This window comes from Corvus cornix, chromosome 20, assembly GCF_000738735.6.
Source record: "Corvus cornix cornix isolate S_Up_H32 chromosome 20, ASM73873v5, whole genome shotgun sequence".
NCBI lineage: Eukaryota > Metazoa > Chordata > Aves > Passeriformes > Corvidae > Corvus > Corvus cornix.
The window spans coordinates 8,976,599-8,991,616 of NC_046349.1; the positions used below are offsets into that span (position 1 = coordinate 8,976,599).

Here is a 15,018-nt window from a genome sequence, read left to right on the forward strand (position 1 = left end):
TAGGGAATTGTACTACAATCAGATACTCAGACCTCTAAATTAAACAAAGGAAAAAATTTATTCCATGAAAAAGAACAGTTTATTTTTAAAAACATATTTCCTTTCCCGTTCAGTTAACAAGGGATACTGTGGATGAAACTTACTCTTTTTGGCTACATGATAGAATATTCCATTTTAAATAAGAATCACCAGTTTAGCCAGCAAAGAGATGTTCTAAAAAGGTATTTTTCCAGAGCTGTTTTCTAGTAGGATAGTACCCAACAGCCAGGGAAGGGCTCCATAAGAAGCTTCTAGGAGACCATTCAGTGACCCTGAGCAAAGAGCCTTTCACCTGGGGAGGTCAGCTGAGAGCAGAGAGGTTGGAGAGTCAGGCCAGGCTTTTCCACTTAGTTATGCAAATTTGAGTATTACTGAAACATTTCATCAGTTGTCGAAGATTCAACAAAAAGGGGAGAAAAAGGTAGATTCTCCCTCCCCTACAACACGTTGCTGCTGAGTATTCTAGTCTCAATGGAATGCATTTTGTACAAAAAATACTCCCATTTTCAATCAAACTTCCTGAAGGAATCCCTAGCAGAATAATTTCTAGACAGCTGCTAAGTGAGTGAAAGAACCAGAGAGTCTGCTGAAAACAGCCTTTGATTTCAACACAGAGCAAAGAGTCACTTGAGAACACAAAAATGTGGAGGAGAATCTCTGTCAACAACAGCCTCATTTGGAGGACAAAAGAGCCCAGCAGAGTTTTCCTGGAGTAGTCCTAAAGCAAGATCAGCAAGAGTACATCAAACCAGCAGCTATTCCTAGGAACACTGTGCATGGGAGGCACATTTAGTGAGTTTTCACACTTATGCCAAGCTACCCTGCAAATAAGAATGCTCCAGCATCAAACTCTTTACTTATTTCCTCCCTCTGCTGAGTTACAAATGAGTTGTACAGACTTATCTTTCCCCTCAGGTGCATCATGGCTCAGGACATGAAAGCTCTCACACTCCCCTGGATGACAGCTCTGCAGATGGGACACAGCCTCAAATTGAGGGCGCATTCTCCACAAGCTACCAGGTGGCCACAGGGAACAAACACAACAGACACCTCTTTGTCCATGCACACTTTGCACATCCTCTCCTCTTGCAGGCGGCGGAGCTGTTCTTCTGTGCTCAGCTGAGGCTCATCTTTACCAAAAAAGAAAAAAACAAAAGCCCAAACTGTTAATGTTGTCACAGCTCCAGAGTCCCAGCTGTGACAGCTTAGGAAGTCACACTGCAATTTGCCCACTGTTTTGTTCAGACTGTGAAGATGGCAAAAGTACCTCTTAGGCAAGTTTCATTTAAGCTGGAAAACTACAGCTATTGTAGACTGGCTTATCTACACAAGATTCAGCTTATCTACACCTGCTGGACCGAGCAGGGACACAGATCAACAGCATTTACTATGGTACATAATTATCCTGATAAACTGGATTTTTTTGCAACAGCTGCTTCACAGGGGCATTCCAATCCCTGAAAAAGGGTTTCTGTGCTCAGGTACCACTCAAACCAGCACACAGTCCCCTTCAAAATTGAAAAAATGAGTTAGTATAATGATACTGTTATTCTAGAAGCCCTCCCAATTATGCTGAAGCTCAATTCCCCACCACTGCCAGCCCAGAGCACCTGGTTCCTTTTGCTGCACAGATCGCATTTCTTGTCTTGATGTTCCAGTCTCTCTCTGAACAGCTCCTGTATAACCAGAAAAGAAGACGGTATTGAATGCTACCCCCCTTTATCCCTCTCCAGACAGTGCTGTGTGAAAAGATGAAATACCCTGGACCTCAGAAGTATTTAGTTAAAAATTTCTTTACTCAGCCTGGTGTGGCTGATGTTCTCTGTGGTGCTTCAGTAGCTATGTAAGTTCACTCCCTGCCAATGCCTGTCTGTCCATATCACATTCTCTCCTCAAGGTTGGTTTATCTATCACATCAGCTGGTCATTCCAGCTCCTATACTGCTATGTAATCAAAATTTCAGGTTTGTGGATTTTTTTTTTTTTCCCATGTTAGCTACAGAAATGGCAGACCGCGCTGTGGAGGCAGGAGCTTTGGAACTGCATCTTCAAGTAAAATTCACTTGGCAAACAGGCTTCACAAAACAGATAACACAAGACAGACAGAAGTTAAGGAAAATATATACTATCTAGACAAAAAGCATGGCTGTTTCTGATCAAGTTATTGATCCAATTTTAAATAGGCTTGGAGTGATCATCCATCCTAGAAGCTTTGCTTCAGAAAACTGCCTCTGTCTGGATCAGATGTGAATCTATGCACAAGCCTCCACATCGTGGAGCTGCTGGTTACTGCAGCTCTGAGGGCAGCAGGAAACACCAAGGATATCCCCACCACAGCCCAGTGCAGGCAGATACAGCCACTGACATCCCAGTAACCACAGCTTCTCCAGGTTTCTTTAAATCAGAACCTCATTGCTCAGCCTCCCAAGGGAAGGCAGGCTTGGGGGCATTACTCCTCTTAATTCCAGCCTGGGCAGAGTGAAGGCAGACCCTCAAGACACTCCCAGCAGTGCTCCAGATGCAATGAGGAAGAGGTTAAACCCCAGCCCAGGTGTGAGTCAGGCCTACCTCTGCTTCTTCCTGCACTGCTGCTGGCCCCCCCACCTGACTGCAGCAGGTCTGAGATCAGCTCAGACTCAGACAGGTAGAAAGTCCCAGTCAGCCCAAATTTATTCTCTACCAGGATTGCCACCCAGGTGGGGTCAAAGCCCATCTGCAGGACATTCTGCACTATGGCACTCTGATCCTCAGAAGGATGAGCCAGCAATTTCCAATCTCTCAGAGGATCTGTAAAGCAGTGAACAGATACTTTACCAAAAAGGCAGAGCTTTGGGCAAAAAGTGTGCCATTCCTTGAAGGTGTTCTACGTAAAATGGCATTAATATATTCTAGAACACTCCTCAAGCTATCCATATAGCCAGATTAACATCCACATTTATTTTTTACTTCAAATCATAATTCACAAGAAAGTTAATCAAAACCAATTTCATAAAAGCCCAGACACTTATTTTGGATGGTTTATTTTACTTTATCAGTGAACATAGTCTCCTGTGTTTGGCATCAGCCCAGAATCCTTATCTTTGTTTTCACATCCCAGAACAGAAGCCTCGGAACTGCTTTCGTGAACATCAAGTGGAACATCCCAATTAAGGCCTCTCCTACCTTAACCATTCATCAGTAACAACAGAAGTAGGAAATTCAGCTGGCAATCTCTTCAAAGGCTCAAGTCTTGCTTAAGCTTATGGGAGCCAAATTTCACCTACTTACCTTTCTGGGAGCAACTGATAAATGGGAATAATCCCTAGGATCAACACTTTCATGAATGCCTAGACCCTCCACTGTTCTCTGGTTTCTTATCAAGCCTGTTTAATGTTTTAGTGAAAGACTTTACAGACAGACATCAACAGCAAGAGCATACAAAAGCCAAAGGTAAGTTAGGCAAGCACTCAAAATTCACAGGATCTCCAGACTAGCTAAGTGTCTCTGGTCTTAGACTAAGAGGTCTCACTAGAACAAGTAACTTTGTTTCTTGAGCTAGAGACCATTTCCTAAAACCAAAGAGAAACAGCTGCTAGAATATCAAAACATCTCACAAACACCCTGTCTACAGAGGGCACAGGAGCTGGGGTGGGATGATGGAACTCAGACTACACCAAGTTCACCAGACGATGGAACACCATGGAATTACTGCACTAACCTTGGGAAGGAGAGGAGTCTTGCTCAGTCTGATCCCAGGAATGTCTCTGAAAATGACACAAAAAGAAGTGTGTTCAAAACTCCACCATCTACCAAACCTAATCCACTACACACAAAATATCCATGACTCACTGGAGCCAGCAGGGTGGTAGAAAAGCTTGCCTGAACGCTGCTAACAAATTCTCTCCCCCTTGAGTGCAGTAAAAATTCACACCTATGATCAGAAAGGTTTAAAGACATTAGTACAGGATCTCCCAAGTGAAGCTAGCAGTAGTAGTTTGAATTTTAGAAGCAAAGGGTGCTATGAGCAATAAGCAAACCGCTATGTATCCATTAAACACAGGGTTTCTCCTGCCCACCTCTTGCACAAAGGCTGAGAAGTAAGAGATCATGATCCCTCCTCCCCCTTAATTCAGTCTTCATTTTGGCCTAGGATAAGCTCAGTTGTAACATGCTTTAGAATAGACCACAGGAACTGTGATGAGAGAGCAGTTCACAGGAAGAAACAAGAACTGCTGCAGAAACCCAAGGTTTACAGTACATTTCTTCTAGTACCTCAGAGTGGGAGAAATGAAAGCTCTTCTTTGATGCCAAAGAAAGTTATTTTAATTGAACTCTTAGAAGGTAAATTCTAGGTCAAATTGGAGAATCTCAGGTCTGAACTGTGCCATTCCACCTGAATTTGAACATCTTATTTTGCTTTTAAGGTGAGAGGATCTAAATATTTCTATCCCATGAAAGAAATCTGTCAGTGTGAAATGCACGACCTATCTTATGGCCTTGCTATGAGGGGTATTTGTTAACCAAGACTGACTTACTCTGGATACCATTTGGCATGTTCCCTCCAAGGATCATCTCCAAAGGACCAGCTCCTCACACCTCCATCACAGTAAAAACACCTCACTACATCTCCTTGTCCTGAAAGAGACCAAGAGATTGTTTGATATCTGAGACACTACATGCTCTACACTAACCCTGAGTGAGAACCTGGGGCAAGACTCAGCACAAAACACAGGCTTTGGACAGAAGAGATGAACCATGACAATTTACCAGCACTGTGGACATTGTACAGGGGCAGGAACTCAGTCTGAGCTCCCAGAGCTGCAGCTGGTTGAGATTATTCCAGAAGGCAGTCACAAGCTCACAGGCAGCATCTATGGGAGCAGCTGAGCTGCCATGCACAGCCCCCCCAGCCAACCCCCCTGCCTGCATTTAGAGAAGAGCTGTAATTAGTTGTACCTGTGAACACACTTTGCTCACTAACCACAATCTGCCATAGCACAAATATTTCCTCTGACTGGTCAATTCAGAGATGAGTATTTCTTCAAACCTATTACCTAACCAGCAAAGCATTCTCAGAGGAAAACAATAACATTATATTGATATTCACATACACGTGATTACAAGAAATATTACAAGTCTTCCTAAAAAAAAAAATGTATCTTATTTCTGTATTTCAAATAAAGTGTTCTTAGAACAACAAGCCAGATGTGCTGACTCTATACAGCTTTCACTCAGATTTGGGGTTTTGAGAAGAAAAAGCTTCAGTGCAAGATAGAGCCTATGCAAAACATGACAAACCAAGCTCCTCAAGTCCTTTTAGCAGTGCAAGGAATAAATACACTCAATGGATCTTCAAGCACACACTTTTCTGTCAGTAAAACATCTGTTTAAAACACATCACATTTTCCACTCCTGCTGGCAGGGGAGTTTATTTAGTAGTGGACCCCTCAGTACCCAAACAGGAGTTAAATGTTGAAACAAACTGTGCACAAGCAGCAAGTAAAACAGCACAGGCACAAGGAAGGATGTGGGTTTTAACTACAATGCATACACTCACAGGTATTTATAAGACCAGTAACACATAGAGAAACTTTCAAAAGTTAAGGTGAGTAAGAGTTAAGGACACTTCTCCCGAGTACCCACCTGTGTAAAAGAACCCTGCTCTAGCCAGTTGCTCTGGATGCATGTGGGAATTTTGAGGCCAGTTCTCAAATGTAGACAGTCTCATCTCCTCTGTGACCATCTCGGGGTACTCTGGCTCATTGGGCAGGGCTGTCTCCTCACTGACTATCCCCTGCAAGAGACTCAGGAACTGCCCATCCACAGTGTCAAAGATCTCCTGCAGGGACAGCACCTCCTGGTTCCCAACATCCTCACCGCAGATGTATTTACAGGAAGGGAAGAATTTCATGTGCTCTATTATGGGGCAATCAATAGGTCTCCAGTCCTTCAGGACACCACCACAGCAAAAACACTGCACTTCATCCCTGGGGCCCACGTAGAAAAATCCAGCCTTGGCCAGATCCCGGGCAGACACAGGGGCGGTGCAGGGCCACTGCTGGAAAGTCCTCAGCCTCATTGCCATGTTCCTCATGCTGGAATCAAAGAGCTGGCAGCGAGCACCCCTGGGCTCCGGCTGCTCTGCTGCTGCTGCTGCGTCCCCCATGGCCGTGCTCTGAAAGAGAGGATGGGAGAGCCCAGAGCAGTCAGCTGCATTCCCAGCACCAGGCAGCACTCACCCCGCATTATTATTCCTCATCCCCACCCACATTCCAGAAAGCTTCTGGTATCAACAAAGCCCAGCTTGTTTCAGAATTGCAGCCCAGCCACAGACCCTGTGCTTCTGCACTTTGCTGTTGAACTTTTCTGAGCACTCACTGGTGTCTGATGGGAAGAGCCCAGCGCTTTCCAAACCCCTCTGCCAATTTACAGGAAAGATGGAACAGAGAGAGGAAGGCAAAACCTGTGCCATCTCCCAAGCTGAACCAATCCTGATTTTGGCATCTGATCTGCAAGATAAATCCCCAGCCATTTTGCTCAGCCTTTAAACTAACATTAGAAAGGCTCTGCTTTTTTATTCCCCAAACCAGGCACACCATAAAACAGAGAACGGCCACACCCAAACAAATGTCTCAATCTCCTATTTACAGCCAAACACCAGGCAAAACATCAGTAGATTTTTCGTGACCTTATTGTTATGATTATTAAGCACTGAATATCCAGAAAGAGCTCTATAAAAGAGAACCTTTCCAAGCCTAAAATAATTAGGTGCAGTTTCTATGAGGTGGTGTCCTTAAATCAAGGATTTTCTAGTTTTTGTCATTTTCTGCTCTGTCCTCCTCCTGCACAAGAGTAAGAGTGAAATTAAAGAAGTTACCAGTGCCTGATTATCCAAGCTCTCATCTTGCTTAAGTAACAGCCCTTCCCTGGGTGATTAAGCTGAACTGCAACTCAGCCACTGTGTCCAACACTTTCCCTATGGCTGGCAAAGACACTTTCAAACAGCCTTACAATGACACAACTGAGAACCAGGAACAAGTTAATTCCTTTGGAGTGAAGTTCCTACAAAGTGTAACTAAGTTAAAGGTGCAAAACCAAGCTTGCTCAGCCACATGCCTCTCACAACAAAAGGCAGCAAGGAAGAAAAAGCTCATTAACAACCAGAATTTCATTCTATAATGACAGTGACAGAAACCAGAGTTGGAGGGAAAAGCTCTAAAAGTGTCTTTCAGAAACTGTGCTTTATTTAATACAATAAAGAAGTTACTCAGGAACTATGCCACTGCTATAAAGAAAAATCCAAAGCCATTAGTCACTGACGCCCAGCAGAATTTGCAAGCTAAGCAAACTGAGGAGCAGACAGATTATTTGCTTTCACAGCAGATTTTACTCCCAGAACACAGAAGCTTGGTCACCAGGCACAGCTCCCCAGTCAGTGCTGTTCCCATCTTGGGCCCTAACAAAACAAAAGCTATAACTCTTAAGCTACAACAAACTCTGGGTTTCACAGAGATGATGACCAGCTTGTCTTAGCCTCCCTCCACCTAGAAAGCCCTTGAGACCAAGCTTCACAGCTTTTGCTTTGAGGTGCAACATAGGAGAACAAACATATTTATCTTTTGCTTATTGAGAAGCCCATTATAGTGTACCTGCATATTCACGTGCTCAGCAGAAGATTCATTAACTTTGCTAACAAGACTCCCCAAACCAAATTAAAATTTTAAATGGCTATAACACCACTAAAAATTAATGTTCTTTCACAACCTGCTACTTACATAGAGTAATACAAAGCCAAAGCAACATTGCAGCTCATGCCACCAATTAGCACAAAAGAGATAAAACTATTTTTAAAAAAAACCAACTTTACCTGAAGCAAACGAACAAAAACCCAGAAGGCTTCCATGAATTAAAATTCTCTCAATACCACAAGCTCCACACAAAAATCTTCTCTCCTCAGAAGCCTCTCCCAAAGGAGAAACACCACTAAGGCATAAACGAGCCCACCTGCCTCAGAGGCCATTTATAATGCTTAGTTGCCCCCAATTGGTTAGGTTTGGACTGAAATTCTCTATTGGCTAATGAGTCCAAATTTCATCTTTATAAATAGGAGTCAGGAAGCAAAAGTTAGGCTCAAATTTTCTCCAGAAAACAGCTGATCTTGTTAAAACCTAGTCTAGTGCCAGGTGTGATATCCTGATTCCTATGATACAATGGCCTCCCTATTTTGCTGTGACTGTAATAACAGTATGGCTGCATCTTTTCAGCTTGTTTTCACATGTGGTTTGCACCTGACATTTCTTTAGAAAATGTACTGTAAAATTAGCAGATAAATAGCAACAAGAATTTTCTCCAGACAGTTTGAACAGATTGCATTTCCCTTACTTTAGGAATTAAGTCTTTTTCTACAATCACATTTTCACAACTTGAAATCCTCCTATTCCTTTGCCTTCCTGTGGTCACAATTCCACAAAATGGAAGATTTTAGGGATAGTTTTGAAAGGTACAATTACTTGAAAATGTGTTTTTCTTTACCACTGCCTGAGAAGAGGCATAAAGCTTCTTCTAAACTCTTGACAAAATATCAGTTCTCCGTGTAAACATAAGAACACGGGTGGTTTATGTTTCTTAGAAATGATAAATTAGCTTTTTTCTTTTAATAAAAAGATCCAAAGTCTTTCTTACAGACAAGCCTATATAATCATTCTCATTAAAAAGAAGTGTTGGGTTTTTTCTAATTAAATACTTGTTAATGAAAGCCCCTGAGCAGTAGAGGGCAGTGCTTTTATATGACATTTACAGAATCTTGTAACAAGAGAATGTGCTGGGGAAGTTTGTCCTTAGTGAATTTCTCTGTAATAAAATACATATAAAGATAATTGCACATTATCTTCTGCTCCACGGATCCTGTTCTTTCTAAGTCTATGCTGATTCTTGAAGACTGCATCCTAAAAATCCAAGGGACAGTGTTAACAAAATCCCTCCTACAGAGACTGTTTGGGGTCTGCTGATGGGTTGTAGCAAATCACCTGTTAATCAATAAGAGTGACTGATAATTCCGATTTTATGAAGCATCTTACAAGCAATGACCTCATCTTCTACTGCTTATAACCACCTGGCTTCTCAAAGGTGTGCACAATTCCACCTATTTTAGGAGAATACCCAGCCTGATTGTTAAAGAGGGAAAAGCCGTATAAATCTCAGAGAAGTTCAAAAGCAGCTTCTAAGTGAATTGACAAAATTTATCTGTTTCTGGAAGTGGTTATTTGGGTTTTTTTCTTGTATACATAATATTCTTCCATCATAAAAACTTCAAGACAGGTTTAAGGTTGATCATCTGTGGGATACACTCGTGATTTTGGGGGGAACATTTCACCAACAGAGGAAAACTGAGAAGGACCAGTGAGATAACTGTAGCAGAAGAAGATGAAATGATACCAAGTGTGGTGCTGAGAGCAAGTAAACACAAGTCACCATGTATAAATCATAGGATTTTATTTTAGCACGCCAAGATTTGGAAAGCAAATAACATATTCAGTAATGTGTTGCATGCAACTTACATTGAGCTTTTTTAGCAAGTCATACATTTTCAGTTCCTTTTCAGAGCATTAAGATGTCCTACTGAACTTCTGAATGCGTCTTAAAATGAAGAGTGTCATGAGCTAGTGATAAACAAATGTGGGAATCAGTAAACATCAATCAGGAGTCCAGGACAGATCAGTGATAATGATCAACAGTGCCATCACTAGACAGTGATTGGAAACACTCGATGAAGAAAGTAATATAAACATGATTAATCAAAAATCTGCTTGCTGTTATCAGCCTGATTTGGAAGGAAAACAATCAATAAATACAAGGCCCAGAGTATAGCTGGAGACAGCATAATGAAGAGCTTGAAAGCACTGGAGTGACTGGAGCCCCTGGAAAAACTCCAGCAGAATTCAGCATCTCTACCCTTGAGGTGCTACACAGCTGTAAGGGGATGAAGCTTAGCTTGAGGAAGACTGCTGTGCTTTCATCAATAAATTAAGAGTTTACTGAGGAAAGAGGCTTTTATAACAGGGGAAAAAAAAAGGTATCAGTTGGCACTGGTGAAGAAACGAAGAGGCTGGAACATGAGACACTATAGCTTGCCACTGCAACTGATGTGTAAAGGAACCGGATATCAAGCAAATTTATAACATAATTCCTATTCCCACTTGCTCAGATATTAGCCACTATGAAGACGTGGATCCATTTTGCAGAAAAAAACGTTCAGACCCTGTGATATAACTGCTTAGCAGCCTGAAACAGAGTGGACAAAATCATTACACTTAAAGCCCTAGACACAGATGACTGCTGCTCTTTCTCCATTTAGGGCCTCTCTTTTCCTCTTCTGGCTGCCTCCTCCTCGTGTGTTGTCCTTCCCCTTCCTTCCCTCTGCAGGGCCAGCTGGTCTCATCCTGCAGCACAACAGCTACCCTGCTGCTCCCTGGGGAGCTGCTGGCACTGCTCCTGCCACAGGAACACCTGTGAGGAAGCCTGTCGGCTCAGCTGCCTCCCAGGGCAGTCCTGAGGGACCAAAGCACACTGCTGGACATTGACACAGAGCTCCACAGCATCCATAAAACAAATCCACTGCGGACAGGAAGCAGGATCCAACCCAGTGAATAGTGACAAGACACACTGAAAAGTGACTGGTCACCCCTGGGACAAACACAAAGCCATTCCCTCAGGGCAGGGCAAAGCTCAGAAGTCTCACTTTGCTGTTTCATGCAGCTCAAATTTTTCTTTTCCCATAACAAGTTCTGCTATACATCTGCAGGGATCTTCTCTGCCTATCAATGTCTTCCTTGCTGCACTTCCCTCAGTGGACTTTTCAATAATAATGAAAAGCAAATTTAACACATTAATAATAATAAATGATTTATTTCTTCACACATTAACAATCATTAATTCAGGAAGCCTGGAAAATGTTGCTATGAAGTAAATAATAGAATCCCAGGATGGTTTGGGTTGGAAGGGACATTAAAGCTCATTCATTCCCACCCCCTGCCATGGGCAGGGACACCTTCCACTATCCCAGGTTGCTCCAAGCCCCATCCAACCTGGTCTTGGACACTTTCAGGGATCCAGGGGCAACCACAGCTTCTCTGGGCACCCTGTGCCAGGGCCTCACCACACTCTGAGTACACCAAACCTAACATCAAACCTAAATCTCCCCTCTTTTAGTTTAAAGCCATTCCCTCTTATCCTATCACTGCATGCTCTTGTAAAAAGTACACATACTATACATAGAGACTGCTGGAAGTAGTGCACAGGTGAGTAACAAATACCTGTTTTGTGAAGTGATTTCCTAGGGATTCAAATCTTTCAATCTCCTGCTGTAATTCTTTCCCCTGACCCCCACTACCATGGCATTTGATTGCCTCAAAACTTTAGGTATTGTAATAGTTAGGAATAGCTAAATGTAGCTTGCAACGTGATTCATGGAAGTGCTTCAAATCAAATCCTATTAATATCCCAGCCCACAGAACAGAACACAGTACATATGAAAAGGAAAATCTGCAAAGCACAGCAGATACTCAAAAAATCAATAGAGGAACTGGCCTTAAAATCCTACTGTGATCTGAAAGAGAAGCAAACTAATATACCAGTTCTTTGAAACAAGGAAAACTCTTTCACAACTTTGTGGTTTAAGTGTTCAGCCTATTATAAAAAACATTTTTGCTATTGAAGAGTGGGTTGACTACTGTTCTCTTCTTTTTCAAAGGAAAGTGTTTGTGGAAAATAGCTTCTCTTTTATTTTTCTAAATGGCTTTTGGAGCTGAAAAATGTGAGTTTCTTTTTCAAGGGTCATTTTTTCTCTTCATTCAGTTTTCTACCCCTTCTTGCCCTCACTGTTGAACCCAAACATCATGAGGGGAAAAAAAAAGAAATAAAGAACAACCCCAAACCCATTATTTGTTGTCTTCTTTTGTTTCCCATAACATTCTGAATACTTGAAAAAAATCTTCAAACATTCAATGCTGCTGCAAATTGAATGAACTATTTTCAGTTTTCAGCAGATCAACAATCCAAAGATCCAAAGAGCAAGCAGAGTTCTTAGAGGCCTGAGCAGCAGCACAGGGATTGGGAATACAAATTAAAGTTGAGGAGAGAACTGTAGGGCTAAGTACATTTCCACAGCGAGTATGGAAAACATAAATCATATTCCCTTGATTTTTTCCTTCCTAAGTAGCACCTGGCAGGTTTCCCCAAAGATGAATTGTGCTTCTTCCTCTCCCCCTGACTGATCATTTCCCAGTTCCTTCCGATTCTGACATGGAGGAGCCTCACATCTGGGCTTTATTCCCTTTACCTACACCAAGCCAGGAGGTACAGGAACAGAAGACCTGGAGCCTCATGTAAGCTGAGTGGCATTGCAACTCCAAATTGTTCACATATAAAACTAACAGCTCCTCAGAAGAGATTCTTACCCACTTGTGACCAAAGTTCCACCATTCAGCCATTAAATTACCTGTAAAGAAGGATTTTTCAGGCATTGTTGTGATTCTAATGGAGCTCATCCTACTTTATAATTGGCAGAAAATCAGCCATCAAGAATCACAGAACATCTGATTTTCCAATTGAATCCTGCTATAGTTTGGACTGTGTTTTCATTGCAGAGAATGTGCCTGGCTGCCTGAATATTGCTTGGGCGACAGGCAGAAAGATCTATTCCTGAGCTATTCACACTACAATCATCTGCTTTTTTCCATGCAAATTGGCCTGGAATAGGTTTAGTTTGTCCCTGTATCAATAATCAATAGCAAGATTGAGAGACGAGGAAGAAAGACAACAGACCAACCTGAAGTCACTGCAGAGAGCTAAAGGGGAAAATGCACAACAAAGTAACCAAAGACAGACTGACCTTACAATTTAATGGAAACCACACGACAGCAGCAAGAAGGAGTTGCCACGGATGAAGATCAAGAGGGAGACAGGGGAGAGTCCCTGTGCTCAGTCGTTGCTCCGTTGAGCTCCCTGCCACAGCTTTCCAAGGAAGTTGTCTCGCAGGGAACAGCATGTGTGATGCTGATGTCAGATGGGATCTGTTCACAGGCCACACTCTTTGCATATGATTTCCCTCCTCATGTTTTCACAAACAATGTGTCAGTGACATGAGAAACAGGAGAGAAGAACAGATACAATTTCTCTGTGCGTCTGCTTTTATTTTTCACCCTCAAATGATGGAAGTGAATGCTGGATCCTTGGTTTGGGAACATTCCACAGGGGTGTGGGGTCCAGGAGGGAGATGATTCTATTATGGCAGTATTTGATTTTCTTCCCTGATCATAACAGAGAGCGCTGCATAAAATTCCTGAAAAATCTAAATTTAAAAAAAAAAAAAGAAAACACCAACAAAAGTATTCTGTATCTTACACATGAACTGTTCTGAGATTTCAGAGAGTATTAGCAAGGGGAAAGAAAGATAAGTACAACTTTTTCTTAAACTAGAAGAACACATTTGTTTCAACTAAGACAAAACCAAACCCTGTGTCACCCCCTGGGTTACAGTGTTACACTCCAAGAGTATCCTAAGTTATATAATATATATATAAATATGAGTATCACCTTACCCATATCCTTCGACTGAGACTTTTCATCTTCCTGGTCTTATTTCTAAAAGATTATGCACTTCTCAATGGATAGACAAGATCACTCTTAGCATTACCAGGAAGAAAAAAAATCCACATTTTCCAAATGCAAAAGACAAAAAAAATATTCCCACAAAGACCTAGATGTGTACATGCATGTATATATGTGTCCTGCTGCCTTTGGGTCTAATCTAACAGGTACAGCCTAAGAGCAGCCCCCTGTACATTGGGATGCTGAAGCAGAGAGCTCTAACGTTCTGCCCACATGCTCTCCTGGCGAGGATGATTCATAGTCACATCGTTTCTATATCGAGATGTGAACATATACAATCACATGGACTTCGGAGCAGTGCCCATCACCCAGGCATCCAGCCTTTCCTTCTCCTTCCACACACATGTTCCTCTCTCCAGCCACGCTGGTCACTTTTTTCGTCCTGTTTTTTTGAAGCTCTGTGCTTTGGATGGCCTTTCCAGCTCACTCAGGGACTGCCCAGAGCAGGGATTTACTGACTTGCTCCAGAACTACACTAGAGACAAACAGAATTGGAACAGGCCAGGTTGGAAAGGGCTCGGAGCAACCTGGTCTAGTGGGAGGTGTCCCTGCCCATGGCACAGATTGGAACAAGATGATCTCTGAGGTCTCTTCCAACCCAAACCATTCTGGGATTCTAGGAAAATACCAATTATTACTTGCTACCTAAGTCAAACAGAGAACACGAAGCATCTCCAGGCGCTCTTTCTTCTTTATGTCTGATCAGAAAAAGGACAAAAGTGGACTCTTCATTTCAGATATTTTTTTAGAACGGTAAGTACAAACTCAAACTACCAAGTTCCAAACATGTGAACACAGAGAAGACTCTGGTTTTAACTGCATCTAAAGGAAAGCATGATTGTGTTGTTTAGTGTATTTCACAAGGATCAAAATTTGCCACTTTTACCCCCAAAATGAAGCATGGAGATGTTACAAAACTTTGTAGCTTGCGCAGCTTACACCTTGGCCCTATTGAAATCAATATAAACTGGGCTAAGGGGCTCACAATTCCACCCAGGTTCTGCAAAATAGCTGGAAGGAAAAAAAAATGAATTGATCTGATAAAAACCCATGTTGAGGGTGGCTGCTGCCAGTGGTCAGACTGGCTGTGATCCTCTGCCACAGTGGCCTGGCCATGGCTACTGTGGGCTGGTGTGAGGGAAAATGGGGCTCCCAAAGCTCTTGGGGCAATGGGTGAACTAAAACAGGCTCCCCAGGAAAGTGATCATGGCACTGAGCCTGATGGAGCTCAAGGAGATTTGGACAATGATCTCAGACACATGGTGGGTTTGTTGGGGGTGTCCTGTGCTGGGACAGCAGTTGGGCTTTGATGATCCTTGCTGTAAACAGGAGG

The 15,018-nt window shown here is 42.5% G+C and overlaps 1 protein-coding gene across 3 annotated transcripts; it reads right to left on the bottom strand.

Annotated features, from left to right (window-relative positions):
* Window positions 1-30: 30 nt before the first annotated feature.
* On the bottom strand, window positions 31-14,125 carry BIRC7 (baculoviral IAP repeat containing 7). 3 transcript variants are annotated; one of them, XM_010396853.4, is made up of 8 exons: window positions 13,616-14,121; window positions 12,907-13,365; window positions 5,661-6,192; window positions 4,553-4,652; window positions 3,867-3,948; window positions 3,736-3,781; window positions 1,650-1,715; window positions 31-1,169 (listed from the first exon to the last, which is right to left on the bottom strand). In XM_010396853.4, the coding sequence occupies exons 2-8, from the start codon at window positions 13,111-13,113 to the stop codon at window positions 967-969; spliced, it is 1,236 nt and encodes a 411-aa protein (XP_010395155.1). In that variant the 5' UTR covers window positions 13,114-13,365; window positions 13,616-14,121; the 3' UTR covers window positions 31-966. The 3 variants fall into 3 exon arrangements, with proteins under 3 accessions (XP_010395155.1, XP_010395157.1, XP_019139831.1); XM_010396855.4 differs by lacking the exon at window positions 12,907-13,365 and having other exon boundaries at window positions 13,616-14,122; XM_019284286.3 differs by lacking the exon at window positions 3,867-3,948 and having other exon boundaries at window positions 1,063-1,169; window positions 13,616-14,125.
* Between the last annotated feature and the right edge of the window lie 893 nt (window positions 14,126-15,018).